The sequence below is a fragment of the Muntiacus reevesi genome, chromosome 9 (genome assembly GCF_963930625.1).
Source record: "Muntiacus reevesi chromosome 9, mMunRee1.1, whole genome shotgun sequence".
NCBI lineage: Eukaryota > Metazoa > Chordata > Mammalia > Artiodactyla > Cervidae > Muntiacus > Muntiacus reevesi.
This window is the reverse complement of record NC_089257.1, coordinates 44,164,899-44,183,742: the sequence shown is the minus strand read 5'-3', so window position 1 is coordinate 44,183,742 and position 18,844 is coordinate 44,164,899. Positions and strand designations below refer to the sequence as shown.

The window sequence follows — 18,844 nt, the reverse complement described above, 5'->3', positions numbered from 1 at the left end:
AGCCATTTTGGTGAGGTCCTATAGCTTCTCCAATAGCTCAGTTTGTATAGAATCTGCCTGCACTGCAGGAGACCCCGGTTCGATTCCTGGGCTGGGAAGATCCCCTGGAGAAGGGATAGGTTAACCACTCCAATATTCCTGGGCTTCCCTTGTGGCTCAGTTGCTAAAGAATCTGCCTGCGATGTGGGAGACCTGGGCTCAATCCCTGGGTTGGGAAGATCCCCTGGAAAAGGGAAAGGTTACCCTCTCCAGTATTCTGGCCATGGGGTCACAAAGAGTGAGAACATGACTGAGCGACTTTCACTTTTCACTAGAGACAGAAGATGGATCTGATGTACTGAACACTGAATGTGATGGAAGGAAGGAGAGCAGGCAACTTGAGACAAGTCTTTTTGAATAGTAGTGATTAAGGAAAAGAAAAAGGGTAGTAACTGGAGGGGGATGTGGAATTAAAGACTTTTAAGATGGAAGAGCTAGAACATTTTTAGTAGCAGATCAAATTACTGCAACGTGTAGGAAAGACTGAAGGAGAGAGAAAGACAGACAGAAACCAAGAGGCAAGAGAAACAGAGACACTAATGCAAGTTTCTTGAGAAAAGGCAGCAAAGTATGGAACCCAGTGTACATGTGGAGGGTCCTACCTTTTGATGTGAGTAGAGACTCAATTTTAAAAAGCTAGTAGAAAAGAATAATTTTAGAAGAAAATGTCATGGCAACCAGATTGTAAGTATATAGATGAAAATGTCATGGCAACCACATTATGTTTCCTAGATTTTTGAAGTTAAGTGTGGCTTTTTTGACTACATTCTTGACAGCGGTTGTGGATGGAAGCCTTAAGTACAGCTTCCAGATCAAGTTCTTCAAGGAAAGGAGTGGATTCTCTCTTCCTTGTTGCCCTTTCTTGCAGGTGACTGTGGGTGTGGATAAGCCACCCTCAGTCATGCAGTGACTAGCTTTATTTAACAAGGCAGTTGAGAGAGTGTTCAAAGAAATTGAGGATATGAGAGTTTGCTAATCTTGGAAAAGGATTTACGGAAGCTGAAATTCCTCTGAGAAGCTTTCCTTAATCCCACACATCTGGATTAGGTGCCTCTTAACCCCTGTACTTCTGTAATACCTGTATCTCTCATTCATTATGGTAATTCTCATAATTACATTTCTTTTAAAAAATTTATTTATTTTGTTTTTGGTTGTGCTGGGTCTTTGTTGCTGCGTGTAGGCTTACTCTAGTTGTGGTAAGTGGGGGCTACTCTCTATGGCTTCTCTTGTGGCAGAGTACAGGTTCTAGGGTGAGCGGGCTTCACTAGTTGGGGCACATAGGCTCTGGAGCACCACCTCAGTAGTCCTGGCACATGGGCTTAATTGCCCCACTGCATGTGGGATCTTAGTTCCTGGACCAGAGATCCAACTCGTGTCCCCTGCATTGGCAGGCGGGTTCTTAACCACTGGACCACCACGGTAGTCCCACAATGAACATGTCTTGTCACCCTTTTGCTTGTCTGTATTCCAAGTGTCTGGCATCTGTCCTTTTCTCCAACAGTTTCTCAAACCACTCCCCACTCTACTCTCATTTCTTTTCTATTTTTTTTTATGCTCAAGGAACCTTGAGTTGCTTATAATTTTGTGGTGCCTTCCATATTATTCATCACCTATGTACCTTGCTCATTTTGTCCCCTCTAACCAAGTGCAGATGGGTAATGGGAGGTGAAGATCAGGAGTTTGTGGGTGTAAATTGTTTCAAGAAGATGGTTTGTAAAGAGGAAAAAAGTCATAGATACTAGTGGGGTTACCTGATGGTTCAGTGTTAAAGAATCTGCCTGCATTGTAGGAGACCTGGGTTTGATCCCTGGGTTGGGAAGATCCTCTGGAGAAGGAAATGGTTGCCCACTCCAGTATTTTTGCCTGGAAAATTTCATGGGCAGAGGAGCCTGGTGGGCTACAGTCTATCGGGTCTCAAAGAGCTGACATGAGTGACTGATGCTTTCACTTTTTTTCACATGGGGGAAGAGGGACATACCATGAGCCTAGGAAGAAGGAGGAAAGATGAAGATGCAACACTAAGCAGAGTCAAACCTCATTTCTCAGAATCAGGAGATTCCATTTGTGCCAGGGATTAAGTCAACATTTGGAGAGAACGTGAGATTGCTGAGGGCCAGGAAACAGGGGAACGTTAGATCACAGCAGAAAGAGAACTTCAAAGTCAGTATGAATAGACAGAGGACAGAGACCTGGACCCTTATTTCAGAACAAGTCAGCAAGCTATATCAAGGAAGAAAGTGCAGGAGGCCCTTAAATAGGGCCAGGTTCGGTCCTCAGGGAAGCTGCCTTTCTGACTCAGGCCTTGTCCTGTCAAGGTTGTCAGTTTTCTGGTTTTTGGTGCCTGCCCGCTTATGTGTGTGTGTGTGTGTGCATGTGCGTGCACATGCATGTGTGTGCCTTGCAGGGGTGCTGGTCCACCTTGCTTGACTCTTGTGGCTTAGAACAATCACCTTGTCTCAAGAATCACCCAGGCTACTACCCAAGGTGGGCACATGATCCTTTTTTCAATATTCTATATCACAGTTGAGATAAGAGGGGAATGTTTAAATAAACAATACATCAGTAAATATGCAAGGGAGAGAATGAAAGAAAAAAGCACATAGTGTTGAATGCACAGCCAAATAACCTGCTTGATAAGGTAGGGTTTATTCCAGGTAGCCTGAAGGTCCACAAAGCATCCACACTTGCCCTGGGGAGCCCAGTGTTCACGCACGGTGGTCCTGAACACGCTCTGCCTCCACAGCGCTGACCCTGACACACAGGCAGCTGGGATCCAGAGCTAGGAGGGAAACCAGTCATTTACTCCTTGGGGAGCCTGCTGGCCCCGTGGCTTCGTCTCTCCCCTGTGACTGTGTGGGGTGCCTCCTCCCCTCACCTTTCAAGGCCTTTCTTTTCTCTGCATTTCTGTGATGCGCAGATATGCCTCTCTGCTGAGCTCCTGCCCACACACTCCCTGCCCACATCGAAGGTCCTTCTCTTGGCATGATTAAGCAAAGAGGCAATGAGCTGAGAAGACAGACGGGCAGGAGCCGGAGCATGTAGGGATGTTGGGCAGAGGAAAGAAACCAAGGGAAGGCTGGTCCTGGCCCAGGTCAGGGCCTTACTTGAGGGCTAAAAGGGCCATAGAAGGCTCACCCAGGCGGCTTAACACAGAGAAGGCTTCCAGGAATACATTTGTGCCTCTGGGGCCCTGTGAGACCTGCTGGTGAAGGGCAAGGCTGAGGACAACAGGCCAAGGTACTGAAAATGGAAAAGCAGTGCCAGACACAGGGAGGGTCCATGCCTTCTGGGTGAAAAGCACGAGTTTTCAAACTGTGGGAGAGGGCAGTCCTGAATGATCCCAGCCATTCCATGTGCTGCCCTCAACAGGTATCCATACCTTGAGCTCTGATTTAGCATAACTTCCTCAGTAATGTCGCTCAGCCGCACCACTGCTGTCTTCGTCAGAAAATTTAAATAAGGTTTTTCTTAAATCAGTCAAGACCCGGATTTTAAGATTACATTTCTCCCTGGGTAATTCTCCCAGCTGTGCAAGGAAAGCAGTCCTGAGGCCTGGGAAGGAGCTGTGAGGGGAGAGAAAGAAGGCACTTCGCCCTCTGCTGGCCAGACTTGGCATGGCCAGCACAGCCCCTAGGCCTAAGGCCAAGGAAGGCTGCACAACCCATGAGCCCCAGAACCCTCTAAGGCATATTCTTCCCTGCTACTGCTGCTGCTGCTAAGTCACTTCAGTCGTGTCTGACTCTGTGCGACCCCATAGATGGCAGCCCACCATGCTCCCCCGTCCCTGGGATTCTCCAGGCAAGAACACTGGAGAGGGTTGCCATTTCCTTCTCCAATGCATGAAAGTGAGAAGTGAAAGTGAAGTAGCTCAGTAGCGTCTGACTCTTAACGACCCCATGGACTGCAGCCTACCAGGCTCCTCCATCCATGGGATTTTCCAGGCAAGAGTACTGGAGTGGGTTGCCGTTGCCTTCTCCCATTCTTACCTGCTAGAAAGGTAAGAATAATGGTCTTAGCTATTATTCATTATTGAGCAGTTGCTTTCTGTCAGGCACCGATAGACAGTTTCCATTCATAATCTCATTTACATTTTAATTCTCCAAGCATTTCTTTCAATTTTGTAGGAGACTGAGTCCCCCAGCTACTAAGTGATGTTTCAGTACCATCTGACTCTGATTGACTATCAGCACATTTTGGCCCCAAACTCTTATCTTTTGTGCTTTTAGGCCAGCCAAAAACCCACGCTGACTTGGGCTATGCCCTGACCCAATTTTCAACCCAGATTGATCATCTACCTCTGATCCAAGCCTCAAACCAAACCCTAGCTTCGCCTGCAAGCTGGGATCCACCCACCTGTCCTCCTACTCCTGGCTCCTAGTGTTTGTACCAGATCTTCCCTGGATTGGATGGCCAGACTCCCTGTGAGAAAGCTGGCTACTTTATTTCTACCTGTCTTTGCCATTAGCAGTCAAACCCTCAGCAAGAAAAAGGTGAAGCAGGGTGGGCTGAAGAAACTCCTGTGGGGAAATGGCTAACTGGGAACACTTAGAAGGAATGTACATCTCAAATCTTAGCCAGGCCAAGGTGTTCTGAGGTTAGTGACCTAGCGAGGGAAATGGGTGAGGACCTAGGTCCTACAGAGGTGGGGATGGAGATGGGGTGGGGCGAAGAGCTTAGCCAGAAGCAGCTGGGCTCTCAGCAGGGGGGCCCAGTTCTGAAATCCCTGAAGGAATCTGGTGGTGACTCCCCAACTCCTCCCCAACTCCTCCCACAGCTGTATGCATGAGGGCAGAGAGCTGGAACTAGCAGCTCTTCTCCAGAGCAGTGGGTGGTCCTTTGTCTAGGTAGATAGCCTTGAGATCACACTTCACGACACTGGCTTGCTGGTGAGTCACAAGTGCTGCTCTGCACCATGACTAGCTCCTTCTCCCCTGGTTACCACCTGGTTACCGCCGTTACAGCCTGCAACAGTCATTCTCAAGAAAAGAAGGAACTTGCCTGGCCTTGGCCTCAAGCTGAGGCAGTTCCACTTCTTATCTCCCCAGAAGAAACTGACAAACCTAGGTTTCATTCCATGTGATTTAGGAGCCTTGTGATACTGGACAAATTATCTAGTCCCCCAGAGCCTTTGTTTCCTCATTTCAAAATGGGGAAATAATAGCATGTTTCTCATAGTTTATAAAGATTAGCTGAGACAATGCACTTAGCCCAGGGCCTGGCATAAATAGCTTTACAACTTTGTTGTTGTTGCTTAGTCACTAAGTCGTGTCTGACTTTTTGTGACCCCGTGGACTGTAGCCTGCCATGCTCCTCCATCCATGGGATCTCCCAGGCAAAAATACTAGAGTAGGTTGCCATTTCCTTCTCCAGGGGATCTTCTTGATCTAGGGATCAAACTTGCATCTTCTGCAATTCTCCCACATTACAGGCAGATTCTTTACTGCTGAGTCACTGGGGAAGTCCAAATTTGCAAAATCCTATGTCATTTTTTTAGCTCCCCCGTGGTCTTCAGTTTCCTGATTTGGAAAAATTAACATAAAGCAATTTAATTTTCCCATTATTGCTATGAGAGCCAAATGAGATAATTTACATATAGCAGTTACAAATGATTGCATTTGTGCTCAGACGGTCATGTTTGACTCTTTATGACCCTATGGACTGTAACCTGCTAGGCTCCTCTGTCCATGAGATTCTCCTGGCAAGAATACTGGAGTGCATTGCCATTTCCTCCTCCAAGGGATCTTCCCCACCCAGGGATCAAACTTGTATATCCCATGTCTCCTGCATTGGCAGGTGGATTCTTTACCACCAGTGTCATAAAAAATTAGATTTTTCCTTGATTCTCTAAATTAGATAGTTGTCATCTAAATGTTTAACCAACTATCTTACTGAAGATTTAATCTCCTTGTATTTTGTGACTTTCTTCCCAGTCTCTCTTCCTCCAAATTTAGGGTCTTATAAAAACATCAGTGGATTTTATGTTAGGCAGAGTATCTGGAGACCAGGAGGCTGTGTGGCAGTCAGACCATGTGGGTGATGCAGGTATGCGCCTCATTCACTCAAGCCTGTGCTCCCTCTAGTGGATGCTGCTCTGAGACTCCAGTCCGCCCTGGGGCAAAGTGATCTCTCTACATTTCCAAAGATTTGATCCTTAGGGTTCCATATTCTAAGCCTGGGGTGAAAGTGGGGTCCAGGCTTCTTTCCTTCCCAGTAACCCTGTGATAGGTAGAATTTTGACTCCCATTATCTTTGCCCTCTGGTGTTATTTCTGTGATTATGGCAAAAAGGGCCTTTACAGATACAATTAAGGTTGATAACCTGCTGACATTAATTAGAATATGGAGATTATTTTGGATTAACTGGATGAGCCTAATCTAATCATATGATCCTAAAAAGCAGATGTATCTCTCAGTCTTATAAGAGAAGCAGGAGTAAGAGATTTGGAGAATGAGAAAGACTTAACATGCCTCTAGTGGCCTGAAGATAAAGGGGCCATGTGTCAAGGAAGTAAAGATCTCAGTTCCACGACCAAAAGACACTGAATTCTTTGAACAACTGAATGATCTTGGAAGCAGACTCTTCCCAGAGACTTCAGATAACAGCCCAGCCCAACTGACACCTTGACTTTAGTTTTGGGAGGCCCAGTAGAGCCAGAGGACCCAGTAGAGCCACACTGTGCTCAGATTTCTGACTCAGAATTGTGAGATAATAATTGAGTACTGTTTTAAGCTATTAAGTTTGTGGCAATATGTTACTTCAGTAAAAGAAAACTAATATAATGTTCAAGAATCCCATTTCTTTCCTTAGTCTTAGAGAATCTCCTCCCTCAGAAGTACAGAAGCATCTGCTTCTTCAACTCTAAGCCCTCACAGACGGTTGGGCACAATTCACCCTTAGGTGAAGTTTTTGTGAAAACCTTGGAGCTCTGTGTTTTTCTTTTTTTTTATTATAGTATATTGTTATAATTGTTCTGTTTTATTATTTTAAAATTTATTTATTTTTAATTGAAGAATGATTGCTTACAGAATTTTGTTGGTTTCTGCCAAACATCAACATGAATCAGTCATAAGTATACATATGTCTCCTCCCTCTTGGGAGCCCTGTTTTTATAAACAAAAGCTAGGGCAGAGAGTTTCTGAACATTTTTATTTTGACACTGCAATTTGAAAAGCTTTAAGTCTGGGGGATACAAAGCTTCAGGAACTTTTTTACGATGAGAGGAGGGATAAAATGAACAAAACCCAAATGAATGCCTCTGTGAAGTTTCCTGCCACATAGATAAGTGCTTAGCCTAGCAATTGACACACAGTAAATAATACTCTTTGGACTAAAAGATTATTTTTGTTGTTGTTTTGTTGTTGTGATTCCAGGAACTTAAAATTGTGTTCCCTGCTGCCCATCCTGGCTCAACTCTATCCAACTTGATCCCAAATGGTCAAAATGCCGTCTCCCACATAGGAGGGGTGTCAGTCTGCAACTAGAAGACCTCAACTTGGTTATTCAAGATGTCTTGTGGTATGGTGGCTCCACCAGGAGGAATCTGATCTTCCCATCCTGGAAAAGCAAAGACAGCAAGATGCATAGCTGACTCCAGAAGAATTTTGTTCCTGCATCTAGGATAGGCAAGATGGCCAGTTATCACCCTCCTTGTGCTGTTGGTCAGGATTCTACCAGGTGGCAGAAGCCATCTGTTCTAGGAGAGTCTTCTCTTGGGACAGGTGTGTACATTATCAATGAAAAACTTATTTTTAGCATCCTGAATCCATCAGAAATCATCAAAGTGGCCTTCATTACCCATTCTAGCAAAGTGACTGAAAGGCAGGGATGGTAGGAAAATCTCTTGCGAAATTGACACATCTTCCTCCAAAATTGGATCTTTACCTGATTCAACTCTCATCTCTGATTGTCAAATAAATATTTAGGTACCTAAAACCTGGCATAGTTTTAGCTCTGAGGACCCAGCAATAATCAAGACACCCCATGCCAGCCCTATGGGTCTCATAATTTGTAAGGAGGTTATCACAAAACAACCACAGATTTTGAAATGATCGAAAGTGCAATGACCCTCATAATCTCTCCTGACACCTCGGCTCCAGCCCCAGTCTCAGTTTCTGTGGCTATTTGAAAAAGTTTTGTTTCAAGTCCTTCACATCTGAGTCCCTCTGTGTCACCTGCATCATATCCAGGAGGTTGGTCAGTGTAGGGGACACCAACAACTCTGGGACCGTCTCCATGACAACACATCAGCACATCCTGCGCTCAGAGCCCTGGAGGCCCTACCCTGTATTCTCGTACCGCTTATAATAATCATTCCTGATATTCTGTAACTGATGATTCAGCATCTTGAAATCATGAGAAAATTAATGACCAATGTTGTTTACATTTCCCCTGTGGTCTGACTTTTGTGGGTGCTTGAAAGTCATATTATGAACCTTTCAACCACAAAACCCAAAATTGGGTTTTGCTTCCTACCTAACAGGGGATGTCCTCACCTAAAAACTTGCTACCACTATAGAAATAAAAACTTTTTACCCGTATTTTCTTCCTGCTCCTTCTGCCTCCTGACCAACCCTGGTGCTTCCCCATGTGGTCCTGTATGGCATACTGTGCCCTCTTCCTATTGGGGACTGTAAGTAATAAATCTTCCTTCAGTGGCATTGATCTCTGAGTATATCATCACTTAGTCAATGCAATATAAATTTATCAGTTTAATGTTGGTAAATTAAATTCCAAGCACATTTTAAAGTACTGCCTGGCACAGCTCACACCCATGGACTGGCCAGGCCCTGGAGGAGCTAAAATTATGACAAGGGTGAAAGTGCAATGAAAGCAGCGTTTGACTCTGCCCCACAGACCCCATAACACCTCTTCTACCCCAAACCTGCAGACCTTCTTCTAAGTATGTCAAAGTTTCTCCAGAACTCCCGAAACACTCACCTCCAATTGTCCCCGAACATGATATTCTGCTTCACTGAGCCTCCATTCTCCACCCTACATCTTGGAAAGCTGTACAGAGCTGGAGGACTGGATTTCTGCCAGGACCAAGGCCAGCTTTGAGAACCATCATGGTAGGATAGGGCCAGGTAACCGGAAACTATTCTCCCCTTGGAATGAGTTCTGAGGGTAAGGTATCCCTGGTCCTAGGTTCCAGGGCTGAAATGAAGGAAGGAAAAAGCAGCAGGCATCTACTCTGGCTTAGTAAGCAAGATCGAACCCCTCAGAGCTCATGAGGTTGAGGACACAAACCCTCCTGTGAGATGCAACGCTCAGGGTGTATATGTGAATGTCTATGAAAACATGTGCATACTTAGAGCAGTGTGATACGTGAGCTTGCTATACTGGGGCACAATGATTCTTCATTCATCAGTACTCCCATCTCTTTGATGCAAACCCACCAGCTACTACACAGCCTGAGCCCCTTGCCCCTGTAACCCAGAATTCAGACAGAATTTATCCTGGCTGGCTCACGTTGGCTTTGGTTTTTTGCCATCAACTCCATAAATGCTTAGTGAGGAAGCAAATACTTTATTGAAGTGCTGTTTGCAGGGTACACTTGTGAACCTCCCATGTGGAGGAGCATCTAAAAGATACCTTGGAACAAGAGGGCTATAGGCGTGCTTTTGTGTGTTCACAAGTGTGTGCAGACCCACGGAGGGCATCTGTGTGTATTGATGTGTGACTCAGTATGAGAGTGTGTGTGACTCTCTTATGAGGTGTGTGACTGAATGTACATATAAGGTGTGGGTGTAAGACTTATGTAGGTGAGAAAGATGTGTGCTCTGAGAAGCGGAACTCCAGAGCATTTTATATGGATTTCACAGTCTCCTAGTCAATGTGCATATGTGCAAATAGGTATGTGTGCGTGCAAGCGTGTGTGTGTGTATAGTTCTGGTGAGCAGAGGTTGAACATATACTACACTCCTGCATCTCTAGGTGGTACACAGACCCAGTTCACGCCCATCTCTGTAACCCAGCAGAAATGATGGTGGAGTTTCTGCAGGCAGATTTCTCTACAACTCTGAATTCCCTTGGTGGTGGGAGTCCTGGGGATAGACATGGGGTCACTCTAGGCCTGGAGGTCCCTCCTGGCCTGCTCTGCCCTCTTCATCTTTGGACGTTCCCTCCCCAGGTTCGCCCTCGTCAGCAGCCTCGATGAGTTCCTCAGGCATTGGCCACTCCCGGGTCTGCCACTCCAGCCGCTCGATGCGATAGGCGATCTTGAGTGCACTGGACTCCAGCTCAGCCAGGAGTCGAGCGAACTTGGTTTGCAGATCATCGAGTTGCTGGTCCAAGCCTCGCAGCCGGGCCTCCGTGGCCTCCTGTAGGGCAATCTCCGCTGCCTCCGCATTTACATCCAACTTGTTCATTTTGAGCAGGATCTCACGCCCCTTTTCCTCCATGACGGCCTGGGCCTGCGGGTACTCGCTCAGCACTTCCCGCAGGTCCTCTTTGCTTAGGCAGAACAGGTCCGAATAACCTAGACTCTTGATGTTGGCTGTACGGCGATTCCCAGACATGTTCCCTGTGGCCCAGGAGCAGACAGGTGGGAGGACAGTTAGTCAGGGTGGGTGTGAGGGGGTATTTCCCGCCTGAACCAGGACCCCCACCTCCACATTTGTGCTTCTGAGCCTCTCTTTCTGCCTCATTACTTCTTTCATTCTGTAATGTACTGGGTGGGGCCTAGACCCTGTGCTGAGTGGGTATCAGTGACCTGCCTCCAAGAGTCCAGTCTAGAGGAAATAGACATTTGATGGACTAGTTACCTAACAGCACAATGCAGTGTAGATGAGCATCTGGTACTGTGGGAAGACAGGCAAAGAGCCCCAGACAAGCTTTAAGGCGGAGAATTCAGGGAAGCTGGAGGAACCGATGCCTAGACTGAGTGGGAGGTAACTAGGGAAGGAGGGGAGGGCTACTAGGCAGAGGGAGGAGCATGAGCAGAGGGATGGAGGTGGGAAAGAGCTGGGTGGTTACAGAATACAGCAGGCAGGGCAGAGGGGCCAGAGTGCAGCGTGTGAGTAGATTGGGAGAGATGGAGAGAGCCAGGTCAAGGCCCACAGCCCTGGCAAGGAGTCTAGACCTTATGTTAAAGGACAGAAACTATTGAACTGTTTTTAGCAGGGGACCTGTATGGTATCATTTGCATTTTAGAAAGATCATGGTGGGTGGCTGGTGGGAAGATAGGTTCTGAATGCTGCGAAATCTCAGAGCTGGAAGGACCTTAGAAAGGGCAAGGGAGCTACCATTTGTTGAACCCTTACCATGTGCCAGGCACTGCACACTGGGTGCCTCCCCATACAGCTCATTTAATTCTCACAAATAACTCTATGGGTTTTGAAATCACCCCTCTTGGGTAGGTGAGGAAACGGAGGCCTAAAAGAGGGAAGTGATTTGTCCAAAGTCCGGTAGATAGTAGCCAACTGCATACCAGATACAGGGCTTGAGGGGGTCCTTGGATGACAAGTATGAGGCCTTTAAGACAACTGGAGAGTGGGATCCCCAGGCTGAGAGCACGTTAGTTTCTTAGTGACACGTGCTTACCCCTTTAAAGTTTTTCTCATCTCCTGGGGCCTTGGTGTCTTTACCTGTGCTGTCCTCCTTCACAGGCTGATAAGAAGAATAAATGAGCTAGGTACAGTGTACCTAGCCTGGACTGGAGTTGATGGAGTAAGCAGGAGTTCATTCCTTCTACCTTCCTTTCCAGCTGGCTATGAGAAAGTTGTTTCTCATATTGACTTCAAGTGTGTATACTTACCACCCATGTCACCTTGGACAAGTTCCCCAAACTCTCTGTGCTCCAATTTCCTTACTTTTAAACTGTGAATAATAGTACCTACTTTATAGAACTGCTGTGAGAATTAAATGTATTGGTACACATGAAGAACTTTGAACAGGGCATGTAGGAAGCATGCAGAAAGTTTTAGCCATTATTATTACTAATTGTTATTATCTCTTCACTTTCCACTGATCTGTTGGTGCTTCGGGTGAATACTCACGGAGCAAGTCTACTTTCTCTTCCAAGGACCCAACCTTCTCATGGACGTTGACTCAGCCTTTTCTCGGGGAAGAGACCCTCTGTGTCCTGCCTCTCTCTTGAGCCCTCTAGTGACTCAGGCATGGGCCAGCTGTCCTTAATCTGTGGGCCCTGAAGGACCATCTGGTCCCAGCACAGGGTTCTGCTGTCCCCACTCCCCTCCCCTAGCCTGGTCTCCAGAACGAATGCTGAGGTGCCCACCTTTGATGTTGATGATGCTGATCTCCCCAAAGTAGAGCCCTGCACCAAGCACCGCATACTGGGTGACACCGTCATCGGCCACCACAGCCAGCTGACCCTCTCGGATGATGTACATCTCTCGGCCAATGTCCCCTTTGCGGCAGACATATTCGCCCGGCGAGTAGGTCTGGGGCTGCAGCTTCAGCACTAGCTCCTCCAGCAGGCTGGCCTCACAGTTCTGGAAGATCTGTACCCGGCTCAGGGTGGGCAGGTGCACAGACACGGCCACTTCTGCCCGCAGCCGCTCGGGCAAGTGCTGTAAGATGGCTACCTCATTGGTCATCTTCTTGTTGATCTGCAGGTGCTGGTACCTGGGGGGAATGGAGCGGCAGTCCTCACCAGCCCCTTACATTTTCCATCAGGGTTCTCAGTTCAGCTTCAGCCAAGAACCCAACCACACTGAGCTCTCACAAAGGTCATGGGAATACTTGACAGTTGGTTGATAAATATCTTTAGTCCACTATCTCCTGGCCACAGACATATTTTGACCTCTTCTCTCACATCCAGTGCCTGGAAGCCTTCATACAGTGGACAGACCCTTAATTCTGGTCAGGCTCTACCCACCCACCATTCCATGATGTTTTGTACCATTCCACTAAAAATATCTACTTCAGTCACAAAGCCCATCTTCTTTAGAGGTCTTCTGTTCTATGTCCCTAACTTGGTGACACTTCCCTTTGTTCACCCTACAGTATGGACTCCATGACATAGTCAACCATCTTGTTGTTGGTCATCCCCTGAGGAGTATCGCTCTTACCTCTTACACCTTCCAGGACCTTCTGAGTCCTACCAGGTGGTGGCAGGTCCTATTCCCTGGGTTCTGGGCTAGCTTTCCTTGTCTATGAGTTCATCTCCCTGTCAGTCTCTTACCCAACCCCTCTCCTTAAGTCCATACCCAATTAATGGAGGACATCCTTTTCCAAGTTCCACCCAGTGAATGCTCCAATGAATACCACATCCTGGGTGCCCTGCCTTATCCCCCTGGCAGCAAGAACCCAGCCACCTTCCTCAGAGTCTATCCCACACACCTCTCCCTGTCCTGGTCTGGAACCCCAGCATCCTCACCAGTCAATGACTCGCCGCTCCAGCCGGCGGTTGACATGATGTAGCTTCATATACTTCTTCACCAGCGCGTGGTCTGGGTAGAAGGCTGCATCTGCCGTGTTCATGTTGTAGATGACAGAGCTCATGCTACCCATGATGGTGGCGAAGCCCATGACGGCCAGCAGGAAGTCGCCCACCATGAAGAGGTACTCCTCCTCGCGGGCTGGCAGCGGCGTGTCGCCCACGGTGGTCAGGATCAGCGTGGAGAAGTAAAAGCTGTAGAGGTACTGGCGCCGCAGCCGCTCAAAGCCAGGCTGCGCGGGGTCGGGGTACACCCAGATGTCACGCCCGAAGCCCAGGTACCGGGACAGGGCGAAGTAGAGGCAGCTGTTCCAGTGGATGACCACAAAAATATAAAGCATCAGCTTGGCGATGCGGAAGGCGTTCGGGTAAGCAGTGCGGGTCTCTGTGCGGTCAAAGGCCTCAAAGAGGCGGGGCGCTCGCAGAAAGCGGTTTAGCCTCAGCGTGGGTGTGTGTGGACCCAGACTCACGTAGGCAACATCCGTGGGCAATAGGGAAACCAGGTCCAAGAAGAAGCTCCAGGTGCGAACGTAGCGACTCGAGATCCTACCTTTGTCCACCACCAGGATGCCCTGTTCCAAGAATCCTGGTGGGGGAAGGGGGCTCAGCCGTGGGTGGGGTCAGGTATGGGGCGGAGTCGGGGCACCTTCCTGCTCCGGTAATGAGGTTGAGGGTGGGTAGGCCAGGGCAGCACGGGAGACAGTTATAGGGACAGGATGGGGTTGGGCCTAACCCCGCTCCAGGGCTTCTGGGGTGAGCACTGGGGTATTGTAAACATAGAGACATGTGACGGTGCTATGAGGGAGGGGGTCACTTTCTTGTTACTAAGAGGCTCTCCTTAGGAAGGGAACATGGAAGGGTCAGTCCTGAGACACACTGACCAGTGTGGAAGCGCACCACGATGTCCAGGAGGTAGAACAGGTCACTCGTGTAGTCCAGCACTAACCAGGCCACCAGATAACCATGCTGCAAGTCGGGGAAGCAGGCTCTGTGTGGTAGGGACAGAAGGAATTGGCTTAAGGGATCCCTCTGTGTGCGAGGTATTGTCCCCTAGCCGCTGAGCATTAAACCTGGGCCCTTGCATTGGCGCCGCCCCCACACCAGCCCCGAGCAAGGGCCCACCCTCTTCCTGGGCCTCACTCACTATCTCTGGTCTCAGCTTAGGGCCCTTCCCATAGCGCCAAACCTGCACACGATGATGATGAGGTTATACATTACTGGGAAGACCATTGTGTTCAGCCACCAGTAGTAGTAATCCCCAGATGGGTCCAGGACCGGTAGAGACTTCCTGTGGGCAAGAGAAATCAGGTTTCATTTATCCATGGTTCACTGTTGCCCTTGCCACCCGGGGCAGCAAGGAGGGATCAGGCTCCATCTGGTGAGGCAGATTGACACCGGGGACCAGGATCTCTCACCTGGCCTTGGTCAGGACAGGAGGGCTGGACTCTGTCGTCTTCACTTTGCTGTCCTGGCTCATGGTTCTGTGGCCTGCTGCCTGGGGATGAGATATCCAGGGCCTCTGCCTGCAGGGGGTTTCAGGAAGTGGGGGCTAGGGCCTGCCTGTCCGGAAGAAGCTGCGCTTGGTCTCCAGCTGCAATTCCTCCCTCTTTGGCTTCTGAAGCTCTTAGCAACGCCACCAGAGCCAGCTGCTACTGAAGGGGTAGAAGCTGTGTGGCTCCAGCGCTCCGCCCTGTCTCCTAGGGCCAGAGTTTACACCTATCCAACTAAACATCTCTAATGAGGTCCTTGGAGATGGTGGGGGTGTATGCCTCAGAGGTGAGGCTGAACCTTGTCTTCCTCCACCTTCCTCAAAGCTGAACTACATAAGGGCTTTTTAGTGGGGAGACTTGGTTGCCTGTGTAGGTTTAGGAATTCATTCTGTTCTACCTTGTGCAAGTTCCCAGCTTGAACCTCACTTTTTATTCTTTTAACAGCTATGTACTCTCAGCTATGTCAGGTGTCAGGTGCTGAACTAGTCTCCAGGGACAGAGAATGCCTGTCATATCAATGTGAGCTCTGGTTCCATCATCTGCACCCTTGTCTACGCCCTTCCTGCTGCATGAGTGTGTTGGGGGCCATCCTGTGGCATTTTGGTCCTCATCCCCCTCCTGTTACCTCTTGTGCCTGATCTCACCAGTTATTTCCTGTGTTATCTAAATCCTTAACCTCTTTCAGTTTTCCCTTTCTGTGAACATGCTTAAACCTCCCATACCAGAAAAAAATAATAAAAAAAATCCTAAAACTTCTCCCTCAACTTGATGTCCCTTTCACTGATATCATTTTTCTCAGTCAAAAAGTCATAATCAAAACACCTGCTTTGTGCCAGGTCAAAATTATGCAAAGTACTGGGGATAAAAGATGAATGAAACACATTCCAAGGAGTCCTTCATAAACTCGAAGTCTAGTAGGGGGAAGCATCAGATAGATAGGCAATTATATGTTAGTCTGATGAGTACTCAATTAGGTAGGTACACAGCGAGTTATTGCAGTGCATAGGAAAGGTCCCAATTGAGACTGGGTTCTGTAGGATGAATAGCAGTTAGTTAAGTGTAGAGATGGAAGAGTGAAGAGTGCTACAGGCAAAGTGCAAAGAGCATGGAAAGGCACAGAGATTTCAAAAAGCATAGGTGACTAGGGGAACATCAATTGGTTTTTGTAGTGAATCTGAGAGGCTAGTGGTGAAAGATGAGGCTGAATGGTTGACAGATGACTGCTCAGGGAAAGCTTTGTCAGCCATGTTATAAAGCTAGCAGCTTATCTAAAGGCAATGGAGAATGCATGAAATGTTTTGCACAGTTAAATGATATGGCTAGATTTGTGTTTTCAGAGAGTGTCTTGGAAGAAACATCTATGGTCTACAACAGTATATTTTATTTTCTTGAAATATGTTTTTCCCATGACTTGTATTGATACCATAATTTCTTGGTTTTCTGTTTATTTCTTCTTAGTCTCTTTCATAAGCCCCTCTGCCTATCCCTCCTGTTTTGGTGTGCTTTTCCTGAACTCTGATGGACTTTCTTTCTATCCTCCCAGCTCTCTCTGGTCAATCTGGGTCGCCCACAGGATCTCATTTCCCATCTAATGACTCCCAGTAACTCTCTTTGAGCTCCAGACCTATCTATACCACTAAGTGTTCACAGGATGTCCCCACTCAGATATTGCACAGTCACCTGTAGCCCATTTGCTCTTTTAACTGAGCTCATTATCGTCCCTATCTGTTCTTTCTCTTATGATCCCTATCACTGGCCTTTCAGCCAAAACACTTAGCACCAGTATTGTTACTATTACAATTGTATAATATTGTGACAGTTTTAAAAAATGTTCAAAAATTCTTTGATTTTCCTTCCTTGTGACTGTTTTAGTCAATAGAGTAAAGCAGGAGTGATGTGTGGCTTCTGAGACTAGATCCTAAAAGGCCAAGCAGCTTCCTTCTGGTTTTCTTAGAACACTCACTGTCCAGAAGCTCTCTCAGGATGGTGCCTCTTACAACCTGGCTGCCATGTTGTGAGAAGCTCAAGCCACAGGAACAGTCATGTGCCTGTACTTTGACAGTTTCAGCTGAGCTCAGCCTTCAAGTTATTCCAGTTGTCTCAGGCATCAGACATGTGAGTGAAGAAGCCTCCAGATGATTTCAGTCACCAGCCTCAAGTCACCCCCAGATGTTTGAATTTTCTAGATGAGGTCCCAGACATCAGGGAACAGAGATAAGCCATTCTTGTCCTGTCTTATATGAATTCCCAGAATCTGTGAGCATAATAAAATGACCGTTATTTTACCCTACTAAGTTTGGGATGATTTGTTATATAGCATAGTAACCAGAGAACTTTCCTGGTGGCTCAGCGGCAAAGAATCCACCTGCAGTGCAGGAGTCCCAGGAGAGGAGGTTTGGTCCCTGGGCCAGGAAGATCCCCTGGAGGAGGGCATGACAACCCACTCCAGTGTTCTTGCCTGTAGAATCCCATGGACAGACGAGCCTGGCAGGCTACAGTTCATAGTGTTGCAAAGAGTCAGACATGACTGAAGTGACTTCTCATGCATTCAGCGCATAGTAACTAGACCATACATATAGAAAAGTACATACTTCCTAAATACACAGCTTGATGAATTCCATAGAGTGAACACAGTCAGGTAATAGGTACTCACATCAAGAGCCCCACTTTGCCCTCTTCTAGGCAGCACTTCTCCAACAGTGATCACTAGCTGACACTTAATCCTATCATTTAGTTTTTCCTGTGCTTGTATTTGCTTCCCAGGTAGCTCAGTGGTAAGGAATCTGCCTGCCAATGTAGGAGATGGGAATTGGATCCATGGGTTGGGAAGATCCCCTGGAGAAGGAAATGGCAAACCAGTCTAGTTTTTAATCTTTCCTCTTACTTTCTCTCATATTCATCCAAACATGAAGCCCTGGTGACCTAATAACCACATATCCATTTTTTCTACATCCTTACTATTCCAATTTGGATCTTATCAATCTGATCATAACATTTTTTTTTATAGTTCTCTATTATCCCAAGGATGAAAATCCAAACTCCTTAACATTGTCTACAAAGCTTTGTCCATGTCTTCAACCTCATCTCACAGTGTTTCCTCTGCATGTTCCCTAGGCTCCAGATAAGCTGTACTAATGACAGTTTTCAGAGTACCTCCCACATGTTGTCCATTCTTTCTTGCCTTGTTATGTGCTGATCCTTTTTGCTGAAACTTCCATTACTTTTTCTTTTGAACTAATTGTAGGCTTACAAAATTGCAAAAATAGGACAGAAAGTCCTTGTAAACTCCTTACTCGTGTTCCCCTGTTATCATCTTAACTAGAGCACAGTGATCAAATCCAGGGAATTAACATCGATACAATATTTGCAACTAAACTGCAGACCTTATCTGAAACTTTCATTTCTCAATGTTACTCTTGCTTGTTTCTAAAGACTGCTCAGACATTATCTTCTCCTAGACGGCTTTCCTAGGCCCGTTTGCTCTTCTTCCCCCTCATTCTCTGAACACGCATAACACTTGTTTTGTGTCAGGAGTGCTGCTCCTCGATGTGTGTTGTGTGAGGAGTACTGCTCCTCGATGGCAATTGCACTTGCAATTGTCTATAAAGGCTGAGATCCCGAAGGGCAGAGACTGGTTATAATTGATCTGGAATTCTGCCTGGAAAGGAGGCGCTTACTCCATGTTCCTTGAGAGACTGAAAACGATAGTGCCCAAGGTATCACAAGGTAGCAGGTGTTGGCGAGCCAACGAAGTGCGGTCATCTCCTGGGTCCTATCCAAGCCGTTCCCGCAGGTACTTCAAGAAATGAGCTAGACCACTCTCTGCCTGCCTTCTCTAAGGTTCTGCTTTTCCGCAGGTCCAGCTCACCTGCTAACTTCTTCCCTTAGACCTACCCCCCAACGTTAGCTCCACCCC

General features: G+C 47.3%; 1 protein-coding gene across 1 annotated transcript; it reads right to left on the bottom strand.

Moving 5' to 3' along the window:
* Nucleotides 1-10,100: 10,100 nt before the first annotated feature.
* On the bottom strand, nucleotides 10,101-14,915 carry CNGA4 (cyclic nucleotide gated channel subunit alpha 4). The gene is made up of 6 exons (XM_065946235.1): nucleotides 14,854-14,915; nucleotides 14,625-14,726; nucleotides 14,320-14,426; nucleotides 13,379-14,024; nucleotides 12,275-12,624; nucleotides 10,101-10,561 (listed from the first exon to the last, which is right to left on the bottom strand). Exons 1-6 carry the CDS (start codon nucleotides 14,913-14,915, stop codon nucleotides 10,101-10,103), a joined length of 1,728 nt encoding a protein of 575 aa, XP_065802307.1.
* Nucleotides 14,916-18,844: the final 3,929 nt, after the last annotated feature.